Source organism: Heliangelus exortis, chromosome 18, assembly GCF_036169615.1.
Source record: "Heliangelus exortis chromosome 18, bHelExo1.hap1, whole genome shotgun sequence".
NCBI lineage: Eukaryota > Metazoa > Chordata > Aves > Apodiformes > Trochilidae > Heliangelus > Heliangelus exortis.
In genome coordinates this window covers 13,862,231-13,877,765 of record NC_092439.1, presented here as the reverse complement: position 1 = coordinate 13,877,765, position 15,535 = coordinate 13,862,231, and the positions used below count along the sequence as shown (strand labels likewise).

The following is a 15,535-nucleotide window of genomic DNA, read 5'->3' as shown; positions in this document are numbered from 1 at the left end:
ATTCTTGACAATGTAGGAATAGGAATCCTACAGGCAGGGTTTGTTACCTATCACCTGTACAGAGCAGGTAAATTTCTATACTTCAGTCAAGGGGATGGTGTATCACAGGCAAGTAGTACAAAATAAAAAGAACAGGAGTATATTTTGCTTATGAAACTATGGACAGGAAGTAAGGCTTCCATGAGACACAGAAGTACAGGCACATCTGTGACCTCAAGGACTCCATATGGCAGCAGTTTGAGGTGACTGTGCTTCTCAGTTAGCTGAAGTACCCAATAAGAAGTATTTATGTTGTACTTCACTGCAATTTTGCAGGCTGCAGGTGCAGTGTAACCTTACAATTTAACATGGGCTTTGCATACAATGTATTGTGTATTTAATTTTAAAATGAAACAAGGTGGTTGCTCTTTATTTTTATTTTATGCTTTACCTACAGAAAAATTTAACCAAGGCAAAATTTTACACTAGAACATCACAGGAGAGGAAAAAAAAAAAGACAAACAAAAAAACAACCAAACAAAAACCAGAGGACAGAATGCTGCTTACTATTTACCAGATGGATGCAAACAATGCTTCTCATCTTCAGCTCATTTGAATCTTTTGTATAGAATTCAATCTAAATCTACATTACAACAAAATAAAATACACTCTTCTTCAAGACTGGTTTGTTTCCTCTGGTGAAGGTAGTTTGTCCAGTGCTCCCACCTCTGAATAAAGGAGAAAAAAGGAAAAGAATTAACACATATGTAAGTAGACATACTCAGCAATTTAAATCATTAAATCCAATTTCAGTAGTATGTATTTTTATATTTTCTTCCCTCAGTTATGACAGGTAAATCCTTGAGCTTTTCATATTTTAATTTATAAACAATTAGTTTTTCCCTTTAAATGTTAAATGTTTCTAATTGACAGGCTTGTCAATTAGAAAGGTTAAAGAAAGCAAATAAAGGTTAAAGAAAGCATGGCCCCTTGATGAGCAGGAGTGGCAAACAGGTAACAATGGATGAGAAGAGGGCTCTCAACAACTTTTTGGTTTTGGTCTTCACTGGCAACCTCTCTCCTCACACCTTCCAAGCTGAAGGAGCACAATATGGGGACAAGGGGGACAAAGTACTTCCCACTCTAAGTGATTCATATAACACTAGAATCACCATTCTTGGAAAGGACCTTCAAGATCAGAACCATCATTCCCACACCATCTTAACCTCTAAATCATCTCCTGAAGTGCCACATCTCCCCATTTTTTTGAAAACCTCCAGGGATGGCGACTCCCCCACCTCCCTGGGCAGTGCTTCCAGAGTTTCACCACTCTTACAGTAAAGAAATATTTCCTAATATCTAATATGAACCTCCCCTGGGACAACTTGAACCCATTTCCTCTTGTCCTGTCACTAAGTCCCTGGGGAGCAGAGCCCAACACCCCCTTCACTCCAGGCTCCTTTCAGGGAGCTGTCAGAGCAATGAGGTCTCCCCTCAGCCTCCTCCTCTCCAGCCTGGACAGCCCCAGCTCCTTCAGCCTCTGCTCCTCACACCTCTTCTCCAGACCCCTATCAGCCCATCTGAACCCCCTCCAGAACCTCCGTGTCCTCCCAAAACTGGGGAGCACACAGTACTCCAGATAAGATTTGGGACACCTGAGGAGCCTGAACGTTTGTAATTCTATGGGACCTGATGAGATGCATTCCAGAGTCCTGAGGGAGTTGCCAAGGAACTCTCCAGGAGATCTGACAAATCATGGCAGGCAGGAAAAGTCCCTGGGGACTGAAAGATGGGAAACATTACACTCATTTTGAAAAAGGGTAGAAAGGAGGAGCCTGGGAACTATTGACCTGTCAGGCTGGGAGCTCTTGGAACAGATCTTCCTAGAAGCTCTAACAAGGCACAGGGAGGACAGGGAGGTTCAAGCCAGCCAGCATGGCTTTACTAAAGGCAAGTCCTGCCTGACCAGCCCAGGGGCTTTCTGCAAGGCAGTGACAGGACAAGGACAGAGCTCTGGGTGTGACCTGTCTGGAGTTCTGCAAGGCCTTTGACACAGTCCTCCAACATCTTTCTCTCTAAGTTGGAAAGACAGGGATTTGATGGATGGACTGTTAGAGGATAAGGAACTGGCTGGATAGTCACATCCAAAGGTCATGGCTTGAGGTCCAGATGGAGAAGGGTGATAAGTGGTGTCCCTCAGCTTTCTGTACTGGGACCAGTGCTGTTTAATATCTTCATCCATGATGTAGACAGTGGGACTGAGGGAACCCTCAGCACGTTTGGAGCTGACACCAAGCTGAAAGGTGCAGCCAACATACCCAGAGGGATGGGATGGGATGGGATGGGATGGGATGGGATGGGATGGGATGGGATGGGATGGGATGGGATGGGATGGGATGGGATGGGATGGGATGGGATGGGATGTCATCCAGGGGGACCTGGGCAAGGTAGAGAGATGGCCCCACGTGAACTTCATGAGGTTCAGCAAGTCCAAGGTCCTGCATCTGAGCAGGGGCAATGCCCATTATCAGGACAGGCTGGGGGATGATGTGATAGAAAGCAGCCCTGCAGAAAGGGACTTGGGGTGCTGGTGGATGAGAGGCTGGACATGAGCCAGCACTGCATGGTTGCAATCCATAGGGCCAGTTGCATCCTGGGCTGCATCAAATGGAGTGTGGCCAGCAGATGGAGAGAAGTCATCCTGACCCTCTGCTTTCCTCTGGGGTGACCTCACCTGGATTAAGTGTGTCCAGCTCCCTCAACACAATAAGGACAGAGAGATGCTGGAACAGGCTCAGGGGAGGATCACAAAAATGATCAGAGGGCTGGAGCACCTCTCCTACAAAGAGAGGCTGAGAGAGCTGGGGTTGTGCAGCACGAAGAAGAGGAGGCTTCAGGGAGACCTTACAGGGACCTTCCAGTACCTGCAGGGGCCACAGGAAAGCTGGGGAGGTGCTGTTTAAAAGGCCATGAATGATAGGATGAGGGGCAATGGTCTTAAACAAGATCAGGGCACATTCAGATTAGACATTAGGAGTTCTCACTATGAGGGTGTTGAAACACTGGAACAGGTTGCCCAAAGAAGTGGTAGAGGCATTCAAGGTCAGGAGACATTCAAGGTCAGGCCTGATGGGGCTCTGAGCAACCTGATCTGGTTGAAGATGTCCCTGCTCATTGCAGGAGGACAGTGACCTTTAAAGGTCTCTTCTAACCCAATGCATTCTATTATTCATTCTGTGATTCTATCAATCAACCATTGTTAAAGGATAACATGGCAACATTCTGTATCCTTTGAAACCTGAGAATACAAGAACTGTCCCAGGGAAAAGCCACTGTATATGACCTAAAGATTTTAATTTTAAAAAAATGAAATGTATAGTTCCTTCCTCCCTCTCCCCCGAGATGCTGCTCAAAGCCTTGCATACTCAACTCTGTAGCAGCCTTGTGCAGCCAAGGGTAGTTCTGTCTTCTCAGTAAATGTCACACGTGAGAGTGTGAAGCCTTAAAAAGGTGTTCACTAACCTTGTGAAACATGAGAAAGGTGCTCACTAACCTTTGAGATGCAAGTAAGTCAAAAACTCGATTAGTGTGCGCACGATGTTTTCATCAGGCAGTGTTCTTCCCAGATTCCCTGTAAAACAAGTTGGTTGTTAATTAACATTAACTTGGTGCAAAGATCAAATGCATGTGACATTGTGGATACTCTGAAAAAGCTATCCAAATATTATTTTTTCCTTAAAATCCTTAATGGAAAACCTCCTTTTTTTTTTTAAGAGCAAAGGCACTTTTTAAGTTAGGTGACTGCAGTTCTCAGAATTAAATTTGCCCAGTTTTGTGTGCTACACAGGAGCTGATTTCACACCTTAATGGCCATGATTTTAAGACCTTCTGAGGTCTGTTCCAAAAGAAAGTTCCTCTGCTGTCAACTCCATCCCTCGTGTCTGCTATATCTCCCACCAATCTGTGGGATTGGTGAGGAAAGTAAATTTAGCAAACAATACCATCAGCTTTGCAAAATAGTTAAAAAGTTCTTCATAGCCTGATTTTAGGTCCCCATGAGCCACTCAAGGGATGTAGAAGTGGTTTGTAGCCCAAAAGCTAAGCCTGAAACTTACCCAGAAGCTCAGAAGGGGGGGTGTTTGCATATGTATTTCATACAATTTATTTATAAATTTATCAAAAATTTATTTTTGATGCTTTTTAAACAGCCCAATCTATCAGTCTCCTGCTTGTCACTGCACTTTGGGAGGCTGAGAAATAAGCTTTCTGTATTTATTAAAAAAAAAACAACAAACCAAACCAAGCCAAGCCAAACAAAAAAGGGAGTAGAACAAACAGTAGGTAATTTCCCTAGAATTTTTAGCTCTCTGCATACACAACAGAGGGTGCCAAGAGCTGACTGACAGTCCCATTATTACATCACTTAAAATACAGTTCCTGAAAGACTGACTTAGCAACAGGTTGGGGGAGTTCTTCCAGGGTGGAAAGGAATGCCTTCCTTTCACATTTTTTCTGACAGGAAAAATATTATTTTTCCACCAGTGTTTGAGGAAAGAGGCTCTCCCTCTATTTTGATTCCATTATCAAATGCAAACCACCAAATAAGCAACCAAAACCATCACACAACAGAAACCCCCATGAAACTATGGAGCAGAACTAAACTGGCAGGAATCTGAGAATGTAACAACTAAGATGTGTATTAATTAATGTTCCTGTCGATTAAGTCCATGAAATTGTAATTAAGCACTTTATTTCTGAACTTATTTAGTGTCAGCTACATTTGCAGAGTTGGTTTAAAGTCACCTTTGAGAGCTTTGGATGACAAGTGCAGAATGAGGCTGCATTGCCATTTACTGAATTCTGATACAACCTCAAAACTGTGTTGACTTGGCTTTGGTTTTCCCCAGATTCTCAGTCTTTGAATGAAGATAATCCATCTTAAATATAGGAAACGTTGTGAGATTTAGCATGAAATTGTATTTTTTAAAAAAAAAGTTAAGACACTCGAAGCATGAACAGTGCCATGGTTCTGATGACTGGTTTCAGTCTGGAGAATCAGAATTAAAAAAAAAAGAAATGTGTTTGCCAGTCTCTATGGCTTTCCTTACTATAAAATTCCATTAAGGGCTTATTCTTTGCTGAGAAAAATTAACTCTTGAGTGTCACGTCTTGGGGGACATTTGAAATACTTATTTAAACATAAAAAAAGGTTTATTGTAAGTAACATGATCTATTCTACTTTAAAAGCAATATAATTACAGCACTTCTCAAAGGCACCAAGATGTTTTAAATTGCAGCCCTGTACAAAGAGCACACTGAATGGCCAAATTTCATTTTTCCTCTTTCCATAGGTTTATTGGGATTTTTTTACAGTGCAGGAATAGCCCTGTACCTAGGTACTTAGTTAATAACAGTAAATAAGCAGCTAAACATAAAAAGCATTAACAATACTGATTTTTAGAATTTCATTACCTGCTTTGATATCATCCTCAGGCTGCAGTTCACGTTTACCTGTGAATCCATGTTTGTCATTAAAAGATCTGTGGTTATCTACTGCATCTGGTAAGTTAAAAATCAGAAGAGTTAATTAATTTAACACCCACCTTTGCTATATTGCACACTTTTAATGCATTTCAAAGAAAAAATCCTTTGTTAGATCTGCTTGAGGCAAATAACAGTCACAGACATTTGGTATGTTTAAGATTCATTAGTTGTTTGGTTTGGGTTTTGTTTTTTTTTGTGGTTTTTGCTTGTTTCATTTTTTTGGGGGTTTTTTTTGGGTTTTTAGACATCAACAAGGTTAATTAAAAAGAATGAAGAGAGTTATAGTAAGTATCTGTAGTATTTGTCATGGATTATGAAGGCTGAAAATACAGAAATATCTGCACTGAGTGTTGTTACACCAACAACAAATAATGGTAAAAGGACAGGAATTAGAGATAGGTTAGCACTATATTTCACTTTTCCTATAATTTACCTTTGTGATTCCCATATTTGTAAACCACTGTACTCCTGTGCTTTAAAAGCTTATACAATAAATATTTTTTACATAATGAAAGTCATGAGTTTTCATGTTATTTGTTTTCTATTTTTTTTTTCAATTAAAGAAGTCGGGTAGAAAAACCATTTTTAAATAGATTTAAAAGTGAAATCTTAAATAAATTGAGAATATTTAGTCATTCTTTGACATTTAAGATGATATAAGATACTATAACACTTCCAGAGAGGTAGTGAGGAGTATTTACCATAAGAAAACTACAAAGTCCTGTCCCAAATGAGTTTGTTTCAGTCTTTATGTCTTACCAGCTCACCAGAGCAAGTTGGTGTACAAAGAAAAAAGTCTTTAACTTGATATAATGCAAAATATATTTTGACTTACGTGGCCCAAGTAGGTAACCAGCACTATTCAAAGTCCATCCCCTTTTTTCTTTTGCCTTAAAGAAAAAAAAAAAAATCAGCTATTTTATTACATGAACTGAGCAGTTTTTTCTGAAGACAAAGCAAACAGCAATCAACAGGACATTCTGGTAGCAGGACACATCTTGAAATCAAGAAGTAGTGTGAAAAATAAAATTCAATAATATTGAAGCAAATATTACTGGTGACCTCTTTTCCCTTCCCCACTAAGTCAGAAGTTTTGCTGTTGACAGGAAAGGTCTGGAGCTTTCACACCACAGTAGTGAAACTCACGAAATTCCACAAGAGTGGGATTTACACTCTGAAGGCTGAAATTTTAACTTTGGACTCCCAGTTTATGTTCCCTCCCCAAAATTACCTTAACAGCCAGCAATGTTTTCCATGTTTTACATGACAGTCTCTTTATTTAAAACGTCTGTATGCACAATGCCTTTTCTGAGTCAAATGGGACATCCCTTCAGTTTTGGTTAATAAATTAGACACTGTTCCCCCCTTACTCGTAGCATTTGTTGCCAGGGAGCAAAGTTACTATTCAAAGCCCAAAATTCTTAGCTAAAAACCTGTTTACTGCCCAAAATACTTTTGAGGGCTGCATCTTCTCACATCCCTCTCCCTCCTTATCACTAGGAATCATAGAATCATAGAATCCTAGAATGGGCTGGGTTGGAAGGGACCTCAGAGATCACCGAGTCCAACCCTTGCTCCACTCCCCCCGTGGTTCCCAGCCCATGGCACTGAGTGCCACATCCAGGCTCTTTTGAAATATCTCCAGGGATGGAGAATCCACCCCTTCCCTGGGCAGCCCATTCCAATGCCTGATCACCCTCTCCTCAAAGAAATTCTTTCTCATGTCCAACCTAAACCTCCCCTGGCACAACTTGAGACCTCTTGTGCCCTCTTGTCTTGCTGAGAGTTGCCTGGGAGCAGAGCCCAACCCCCCCTGGCTCCAACCTCCTTCAGGGAGTTGGAGAGAGTGATGAGGTCTCCCCTGAGCCTCCTCTTCTCCAGCCTCAACACCCCCAGCTCCCTCAGCCTCTCCTCATAGGATCTGTGCTCCAGTCCCTTCACCAGCCCAGTTGCCCTAAATTTCCTCGTTGCCCGAGATTTCCTCGTCAGCTTGGACAGGGATGGACGGGACCTCCCGAAGTGCAGTGAGTACTTACTGAGAAAACCAGTCCGAATGTTTCTGACAGAGCGGCGCAAAGGATGAAAGAGAGAAACAGGAAACCCGCGCACCTCTGCATCTGGAAAGAAACCACAGGAGGGGAAATGCCCCGAGTTACCGCTTTGCCTTCCAGCTACAGATCCCTCAGGGCGTGCGAGCATCCCCGCCACGAGTGGGACCCCTTTTCCTTGATGTGGCAGTGGGGCTGCCGTGTGACCACCGAACTCCCCTGGGAGGGAGGCTGAGTGGGGAGGGGGTACCTTGAGCTGAGGCGCGGCGGCCGCTCCCTCGCAGCGTTTCGGTTCCGAAGGCTGCGGTGCTGCCGGAGGGCGCTCACCGCATGCCCAGCGTGCGGGGCTGCGGGCTGCGGGGCAGCGAGGCTGCGAGGCTGCGGGATGCGGGGCTGCGGGGCAGCGGGATACGAGGCTGCGGGATGCGGGGATGCGGGGATGCGAGGATGCGGGGATGCGGTCCCTCCAGTCTTTATGGGCGGCAGCTGTGCCGCGGCGGAGGGGCCACCGATGGGGAAGGGGAGGGGAGCCCAGAGCCGCCCTCCCTCCCTCCCGTCTCTCCTCCGCCTCCCCTGAGTCATTCCCCCTGGCCAAACCGCTACATTAGGGAGGACAAAAATGACAGCAATTCAATTAGAGGTCCTCGAGAGCAGGCTGGAGGCTGCAGGGAGATAAGAGCCTGGGCAATTACCCCTGATGAGCAGGCAGAGGAGCTCTGCTCCGGGCAGCCTGGCCCGAGCCTGTCACCTGCTGAACCTCCGCAAGGACTCGGCTGGTGCTGGGGAGGAAGAAGGGACAAAGTGAATACAAATTCACTCACTTTTTACGGGAGCAGAGCCAAACACAAAAGTCTGCGCGTGCTGCTGGCTCACAAGCCTCGTACCGTCTGGGCTTTGCACGAGAAAAAACGGAGGAATTCCTACAGCCCCTGCTCCTGGAGCTTCCGAGTCCTTTGCAGTCCTTGTGAGGGGACATTCCAAACCCCTTTGAGTCGTGCCCTTGAGCCTACCAGCAAAGCCCAAAAGGAGATGACTCAAAACTTGATTATAATATTTCCTCACTGGTTTGTAGCTGAGATTTATTTTTTTTTTTAATTTTTAGACAAATTTTCTATTTTTATGTTTATGTTTAAAAGGCTGGGGATGTAGCTCTCCCCAGTGATAGGACTGATTTACAATGAGTGAAGGTTCCTCAGTTTGCTGACATGTTGGATCATCTTATATCTTTTACAAATTACTTCTGATTCAAGAAGCCCATTGGTTTTAGACTCACCGTGTATAAAAACAAAACAAAAACAACCCAAAAACCCCCACAACAAACAAACAAGAAAAAACCCAACAACATCAACGAAGTGCAATCAAAAAACCCCAAAACAAAACCCAGCAGAATAAGAATTTCAGAGAAAAATTGTGGAAGTTAACTACTGTACACATCAATAATTTGAGAAATTATTAAAAAAAACCAAAACAACTGGTTAAAATTAGCTAATGGTCAAACCTACCCATCACCATCACATAAGGTTCATATTCTAAAGAAGGACTAAACTAGAGGCTCTCTTGATGAGAGTTTTTCTTAGAAAAGCACTGAGAAATGAAAATATTCTGAAATACCATTTGCAAAGGTTTAAAGCTCTGATAGCAGGGGATCAATACTGACTGCAGACACTTGTGCCATTTCTGCTGCCTGGGCACAGGAACTTCATGCTGAGGCTTCACTGATGTTTCAGGGGACCCACTGCTACACCAATTTTCCTTACAGACCAAGGAATGGCTTTAGAGCCACTGCCTCTTTCAGCAGAAAATAGAATATCTCAGCTCTGCAAGAGGAAAGTGAGGTTGGCTTTTAGCTACTACTCATGTTAGAGCTCACTGTTTGGGAGGTATCTGTTTTGCCTGAGTCCTGCAATAGCTGGGAAGTCTGACTCAGAGGGCAGATTCAGGATTTCTAGATGCAGAGGCTCCTGTCTCATTTTCTGAATTCTGCTGCTTGCCTAAAGCGAGTTGGTTCTTGGCTCAAGCTTCTGTTTAATTCCTAACTCCCCAATTCCTTCCTCCTTCTCTGAACAGGAAACTCAGTGGAAGCTGCCAAACACCAGGGAGCTGGTTCTGCTCCTCTGTCCTGGTTTGGGCCAGGATAAAGGGGATTTTCTGCCTTGTCCTTTTGCTCTCAGCTCAGTCTCTTGTAAGCAGCTGCACTGCTGAAATTCACAGCAAGTTTCTCAGACAGTGTCTGCTTCTAGGACTGATCCCACTCCATGGTTATAGTTCCAGCCAGAGCCTGGTGTGCAGAGCCAAGGACACTGCTCAGCTCTGAGGAACATTTTACCCTCCAGGAGGAATAAAGAGGTCCCACCTGCAGCCTCCTTTGGGGAGGAAGGGACAAGAGAGATGCCAGAACTGACCAAACAGAGGATTCCATCCCATACACCTCATCCTCAGGAGAAATTGCAGGGATCACCAGGGTCAAGCCAGCTTCCAGCTTCCTGCCCTTCCTGCCTTTCCTGCTTCCCTTTCTTCACCCCTTCCCTGGTTGCTTCAGCATCCTGGGAGGATTCCATCCCTTCCTCTGCCTCTGCTCCTGATCCATCCCAGCCTGAATCTCTGTGTTCCTGCCTCCAGCTCCCAACTGCTGCTGACCCCAGGATTCCAGCCTGGACTGTCCCAGGGCTGCCCTGCAGCCTCAGTGGGGATGGGAGAGTTATTGGGGGAGAGGGGGAGGAACCTGGCATCAATTTTCCTGTAGATTTGGATAGATTTAGTCATTTTTCCTATTTCTCATTCCTGTTTCATTAAAGCTGTGTAGTTCAGTTTCCAACCCATCAGTCTCTCTCCCTTATTCTCTCTCCTTTCTTTATCAGGGAGGCAAGGGGGATTAATTAACCCTTTCCACACCCCACAGCAGGGTGTTAAGCAATGAGGCTGACACTACAGCAAGTCTGCAATTTTTGAAAAATTATGGAGATCAGGGAATGCCCCTGAGGGCTGGAAGAGAGCAGATGAGACAGTCAGCTACAAGCAGGACCCAAAATACCAACCAGAAAACTACAGGGCCTTGGAAAATGATTTTTTTCAGCTTTGCAAAGTGTCTGTTGAACTGTATGTATCAACATGTCATAAAATTGTTTTCTGTCAGAACTGAAATCCCATATTTGAAAGCTGGACAACAGAAATATTTTGGCCTGAAATCAAACCTGGTTTTTGAGGGTTTTTGTGTTTGTTCTCAGTTTAAAGATTCCAACAGAGGGTCTGGGGATTCATGTGTCTGCAGAATTTGAAGCAGCAGTTTCATTCTGGATTCATCTTGCTTAGACATGTAAAAGGAAAAAAAAAAAAAAAATCCAACTTCATTTAGTGCTTTCCAAGCCACCCTCACTGGTGACTCACATTTTCATGTGTTGCAACTCAGAGCAAAATTATTACCATCTCAGTCTATGATATTATATTCATTTGGCAATAGATGTAAAATAAGAATGATTCATTCCTCTTTTGGAACTATTGGTTCAGGCTATTCAGAGGTTCAAGAAGGCATCATTGCACATGTCATGAAGGCTATAATCAGAACAATAACACTGCATTTCTCAGGAGATTAATTTTATGTCATTTAACTCCAGGTGTATAGTTACATAAATTAGGGATCACTGAGGTTTCCAAGAGATGATTCTGAGCATTTGTTAGGAATTTCTCTCTCTCTGCTGAAGACACAGAAAAAACCAAAACCAACCCAACAAAACCAAAAAAACCCCACTTGCCCACATTATCTAAAAGCCTTAAAGCTCTTTCAGCCCAACCCCCTGCATGGGCAGGGACAATTCCCCCCAGGATCAGGTTGCTCCAAGCCCCATCCAGCCTGACCTTGACCTTGGACACTTCCAGGGAGGGGACATGAACAGTTCCTCTGGGTTATGTTTTGGGGTTTTTTTTCCTTTCTTTCTTCCCTTTCAGCACATCAGTTCAATTATTACTGAAAATTGACAGACTCCATTTTCCCTAAATAATCAAATAAGGCAAATCAAATAAACCAGAAAAAAAAAGCAGAAATACGCCTGGCAGACAGCTAGCTTACTAGTTTTCTTGTATAATTGAATAATATTTATCAAATAAACTTTGGATATACTGAACAAAACTAGAAACATTATAGACTGTTAAAATACTAATGTGTGTTTTTCATTAGATATCCAATACTCTGAAAAGGTAAATGGTGTGCATTAGAACTTCAAGAAGAAGCCATGCAGTTTCATAAATGTTTCTGTAATAAAGACTTGCAACAAGGTAAATTTTGTTAGCATGATACAAATAGGGATAATTATGCTCATTCTGTTTCCAGTTCATTTTATTCTGTATGTCCCAGGTATTACTAAAATGTCTTTGTGGAAAGACTTTATGCTAGGAGCTAGAGAATCTGGCATGACCCATGTTATAATTTAACAAATAAATGAAATAATGTAGGTGACCAAAAGACTGGGGAAAGAGATGCACAAATGCATAAAAACAGACCCTTGCTTTTTCAGCTGCCACTTGCAAATAAAAATGGCTTAGCATAATCTTGGAAAGTTAGTAAATAAATCAGACTCCAGTGAAGTGGAAAAGGAAGGGTTTCATAATCAATGTAATGCAATACTGGAAAGCTACACATTTTGACAGATGGCTCAGTTAGAAAATTCTACTCTGTAGGAAGGAGAGGGCTTCAAATTACTGAGGCTTTTAAAGAGTGTATTTGGTATTTTGAATCAGGAACAACAGATAGATGAGCCTCAGTTTAGTGGTCAGGGTGAACCAAACACCAGAGAATTGCTCTCTTGTGCCCCCTCCACCCTCCCAAGGGAAGATAAAAAGGGAATAAGGAAGGGAGATTTCATGGAAGTTAAAACTGGACCAGGTTTACTGGAACATGGAACTGGAAGGGAATCCTGACCCCTCTCTGTTCCACCCCTCCTGATTCCTCAGGGGGCTGAACCCCCTCTCTCCAGGTCCTTGAATCTGTACCATGAAATTAGCCTGGCCCACTCAAACCAGGAGAGAAAAGGCAGATTTACAGAGAACAAAGAGGAAAGTTCACTTCTTACCTGTAGGTATCTCTCTAGGCAAAAGAAAAATATCTTTTAAAATTTCCTTTGTCAAAAAAGAAGTGGGGGAAATGGTGGTGGGATTCAAAACACCTCATGTGGAGTCATCCTAAGGTTTCCCTGTTTCAATTAATGAATGTGGTTACAAATTTCAAGCTGTGCTTGTTAAAATGTGGGTTTTTTGGTTTTTTTTTTCCTTTTTCATTTGGAACCCAGGTATAAAAAAAGTCAGCTGGTGAAAAAAAACAGGCTGGAAGATTGCCTGACTGCCTTAAAGAGCACAAGTGACCAGATGTAAAGCCAGTTTCTTAGACTGCAAAAGTTCTACAGCTGCTGTGTGTGTAATGCAGCTTTTGAAGTCTAAGAAAAAAACCTTATCCTTTGAAGGGGCAGATTCTGCTTTTTTTTTTTTTTTTTTTTTTTTTTTTTTTTTTTTTTTTTCTGGTCAGAACCTCTGATATTAGGAACAGGGAGATCATTTTCTATTCCATGATTTCTGTCACTACAGAGATCTTGCTCATGGTTTCAGAAATTGTCACCATACCTTTAAAGAGCATCATATTTTCCTGTTAGTTCTCACTGCGTGGCCTGCAGCTATAAAATTACATTCCAAGGTCATCTAAATGAAATTTATTCATTTTGGGTATATTTATGGTTAGCTTGCTTATTTTATTTGAATTGAATTAACTCTGATCTGAATAATATATGGGATATTTAGGCAAATTTTCATCCTTTGAAAGCCAGCTCAGTATTTAAAGTTGTCTAAAATCCTTCAGTAGCTTTCTGTAAAGGAAGGCATTTAAAATGTGGTTGGTGTCAACCAAGAAGCTTTGTGAGTCATTCTGGGCTGTGAAGAAGCATTTTTTAAATGAAGTACTAATTCACAGGCAATTCAGAAAACATTATCTCATGGAATAGTTCTCTCATCAGCAAAAAAAAAAAAAAAATAAAAAATCCCACTGAAACCAATGTGAATTGCTGTCATTTGAGTTCATTCCTATGTTAAGTTTATAATTCTGTTTTCTAGATATTCTGGTATTCTGTCTGGTTCCCTGAAGACTCCCCATGCTGATTTTTGCTGAGGGATATATATAGGGAGATATATATATATATATAGGGATGGGGCTGTGGAATTCTCCTTCCAGTCACACAGCAGAGCTTTCTAAATAACCATTAACCAAATGTATTGTGTGAGGTAGCAACCACTGAGATTCCTTATTAAACAATGTTTTTATATATATTTAAATTAAACATTTTTTTTGGGGGGGATTCTAACTCTGTGTTTAGATACCTTGACATATTATTTAATTATCTGTAAATTCTAATTATCCATCTTATACATCTGGCCTGTAATATGAAGTCTTCATAATTTTGTGATGCTTATTGTTTATGGTTCTATATTTAGTTGGGATCAGACTGAAAAATTTTAATAAATTATACCAAGTTTTCTAGAAACATTTAAAATTTTGTGTTACAAGTTCTTTTAGTCAAAGTGAGCATAAATGCAATTAAAAAAAAAAAAAAAAAAAAAAGAAAAAAAAAGAGGGCAAGTAATCTAATTACATTTGGGGGGTTTATGTGTGGAATTCAGGATGAATATTAACTCTTCAAAAATAATTCCTTCTCCTCAGAAACATAGCTTCCAGAAAATATTTAAGCAGAACTGCTGGAAATTATTTCCATTACTATGTGGGTTCATCCTCATAAACTATAGGTATTCCTATGGCCTGGGTAGATATTAATTAAGCAGATTAACAGGGTACTCTCTGTAACAGTGTTTGGCAATTTAGCATCCCAGAATAACATCCCTTAGACATCAATGTATGATACCACTACTCTCATCACACAGATGGAAAAATGTAAGAAGTCTTTTTACTTAAAAAAAAAAATAAAAATTAATGACTGAAAACAAAATTTGCATGTTAAAGGAAATACACATTGAGTAAAGCATGAAGACCAGCCTTATGTAAATCTTGTTTTAAAAAAGAACTTGTTGGGGGAAAAAATGGTTCTTGCTCTGTGATTTGCTATAAAGCAGGCCTGTATTATTTTGTATTGTAATATTATTCCAAGTTCTAACCAGTATTTAGTGTCTCAGAGAGGACACAAAGCATGGGAAACCTTTCTTGAGGGTAAGAAACTTTTAAAAATAGCTCTTAAACCAATTTATCCAAATTTTTGCACACTTAACTTATTGTCACTATGGTATAATTTAGTCTAAATATCTGTTAAATTCAAGTGTAAGGAAAGGATATTCAGTGTAGCAAGCTATAACTTTCAAACTAAAATATGTCTTTAGCTGTAGCTGACAAAATCAACCAGTGGATAAAAAGTCTGTATATCAGTGATGTGCTTGGTAAATCTAAAGTCAATCCCACTTTCAAGAGACTTTTAAATCACTTTTTATCCTACTTCTTTATAGCAGGTGTACTGTATGAATAGATAATCATGAGTAAATCCTTTTTGGACACATTCCTTGGCTGCAGGTGCTGCTGAGAAATCTGATAGAAAATTTCCATTTGTACTTTAAAATGTCTTCTTACACTGGTATTTCCAAGGTTCTCACACAAGTCTGTTAAATGAATGAGAAATGTTTTACACCTTAATATCTCCTTTTAATAAATAGTTGGTTCAGAGCTTACCCTTTTAGGGGGGCATCTGTTGCTCCTTTGACTGAGGCAGGAACAGATGGCTGGGGAAAAGAAAAAAGAAAACTACAACTGGGTTAGAGCCTATTAAAAGATTCTCTCTATATGTGTTGTTTTAATCTCAAGTATATAACTTTGAGATTACCAACATAGAATCTTAGCTACCATTTCATTGCCTGGGAGAACAGGCAATGTTGTGAGAACATGTTGGAATAATCTGAAGTGTTTTTCCCCCCCCCCTTTTTTTTTTCTT

General features: G+C 41.3%; 1 protein-coding gene and 1 long non-coding RNA gene across 2 annotated transcripts; both read right to left on the bottom strand.

Annotated features, from left to right (window-relative positions):
• Positions 1-398: 398 nt before the first annotated feature.
• On the bottom strand, positions 399-7,995 carry GAL (galanin and GMAP prepropeptide). Its single transcript, XM_071761623.1, has 6 exons — positions 7,822-7,995; positions 7,560-7,640; positions 6,359-6,413; positions 5,452-5,538; positions 3,533-3,610; positions 399-707 (listed from the first exon to the last, which is right to left on the bottom strand). The coding sequence occupies exons 2-6, from the start codon at positions 7,638-7,640 to the stop codon at positions 655-657; spliced, it is 354 nt and encodes a 117-aa protein (XP_071617724.1). The 5' UTR covers positions 7,822-7,995; the 3' UTR covers positions 399-654.
• An 18-nt stretch (positions 7,996-8,013) lies between these two features.
• LOC139804395 (uncharacterized) lies at positions 8,014-8,616 on the bottom strand. The gene is made up of 3 exons (XR_011729368.1): positions 8,456-8,616; positions 8,264-8,350; positions 8,014-8,170 (listed from the first exon to the last, which is right to left on the bottom strand). It is a non-coding gene; the product is annotated as an uncharacterized lncRNA (long non-coding RNA).
• Positions 8,617-15,535: the final 6,919 nt, after the last annotated feature.

Coding starts and splice junctions, on each gene's coding strand:
- GAL (XM_071761623.1), bottom strand. CDS start 7,640: ATGCAGAGGTGCGCGGGTTTCCTGTTTCTCTCTTTCATCCTTTGCGCC. Junction 5,539..6,358: donor TGGTTACCTACTTGGGCCAC/GTAAGTCAAAAT, acceptor TTAACTTACCAG/ATGCAGTAGATAACCACAGA. Junction 708..3,532: donor GACTTACTTGCATCTCAAAG/GTTAGTGAGCAC, acceptor TCCTTTATTCAG/AGGTGGGAGCACTGGACAAA.